The sequence below is a fragment of the Eurypyga helias genome, unplaced genomic scaffold (genome assembly GCF_000690775.1).
Source record: "Eurypyga helias isolate BGI_N326 unplaced genomic scaffold, ASM69077v1 scaffold28191, whole genome shotgun sequence".
Taxonomy (NCBI): Eukaryota; Metazoa; Chordata; class Aves; order Eurypygiformes; family Eurypygidae; genus Eurypyga; species Eurypyga helias.
Window position 1 is genome coordinate 7224 of NW_010233165.1, and position 422 is coordinate 7645.

General features: G+C 61.6%; 1 protein-coding gene across 1 annotated transcript in view; it reads right to left on the reverse strand.

Annotated features, from left to right (window-relative positions):
* LOC104517105 (coagulation factor IX-like) overlaps positions 1-345 on the reverse strand; it is a gene marked incomplete at its 5' end in the record, with an annotated part of 658 nt that extends 313 nt beyond the window's left edge. Inside the window, one exon of the mRNA XM_010161663.1 lies at positions 3-345. Coding sequence (XP_010159965.1) covers positions 3-345 — 343 coding nt within the window. The remainder of the gene's footprint in view (positions 1-2) is intronic.
* Positions 346-422: the final 77 nt, after the last annotated feature.

A 422-nucleotide genomic window follows, 5' to 3' on the forward strand; every position in this document is an offset into this window, starting at 1 on the left:
ACATGTTCTGCAGGATGGTGGTGGAGGTGCTCTTGAGGCAGGTCGGCCGGTCGACGAAGGGCACCTTGAGGATCTGGAGGATGGTGGCCGGCCGGCCGCGGAAGAGTGTGCTGCCCCAGCCGCTCACCGTCCCCATCCCGTGCTTCAGCAGGGCGTTGGTGAAGTCCCGGCTGCCGATACAGATGGGGGTGACGTAGCTGTTGAAGCTGAGTGGCTGGTCCAGCTCCAGGAGGGCGATGTCATTGTGGTGCTTGTTGATGGTGGCGTTGTACGTGGGGTGGGGAAGGATTTTCACCACTTTACGCCGCTGCTCCGTGTTGTCTTCCTCGTTGGTGTTGTACTCACCTGCAAAGACAAGCGTGGCTTGAGCTCCGTGGCCGGACCGGTGTGGCCTGACGATGCCATCCCAGTGCGATAGCACC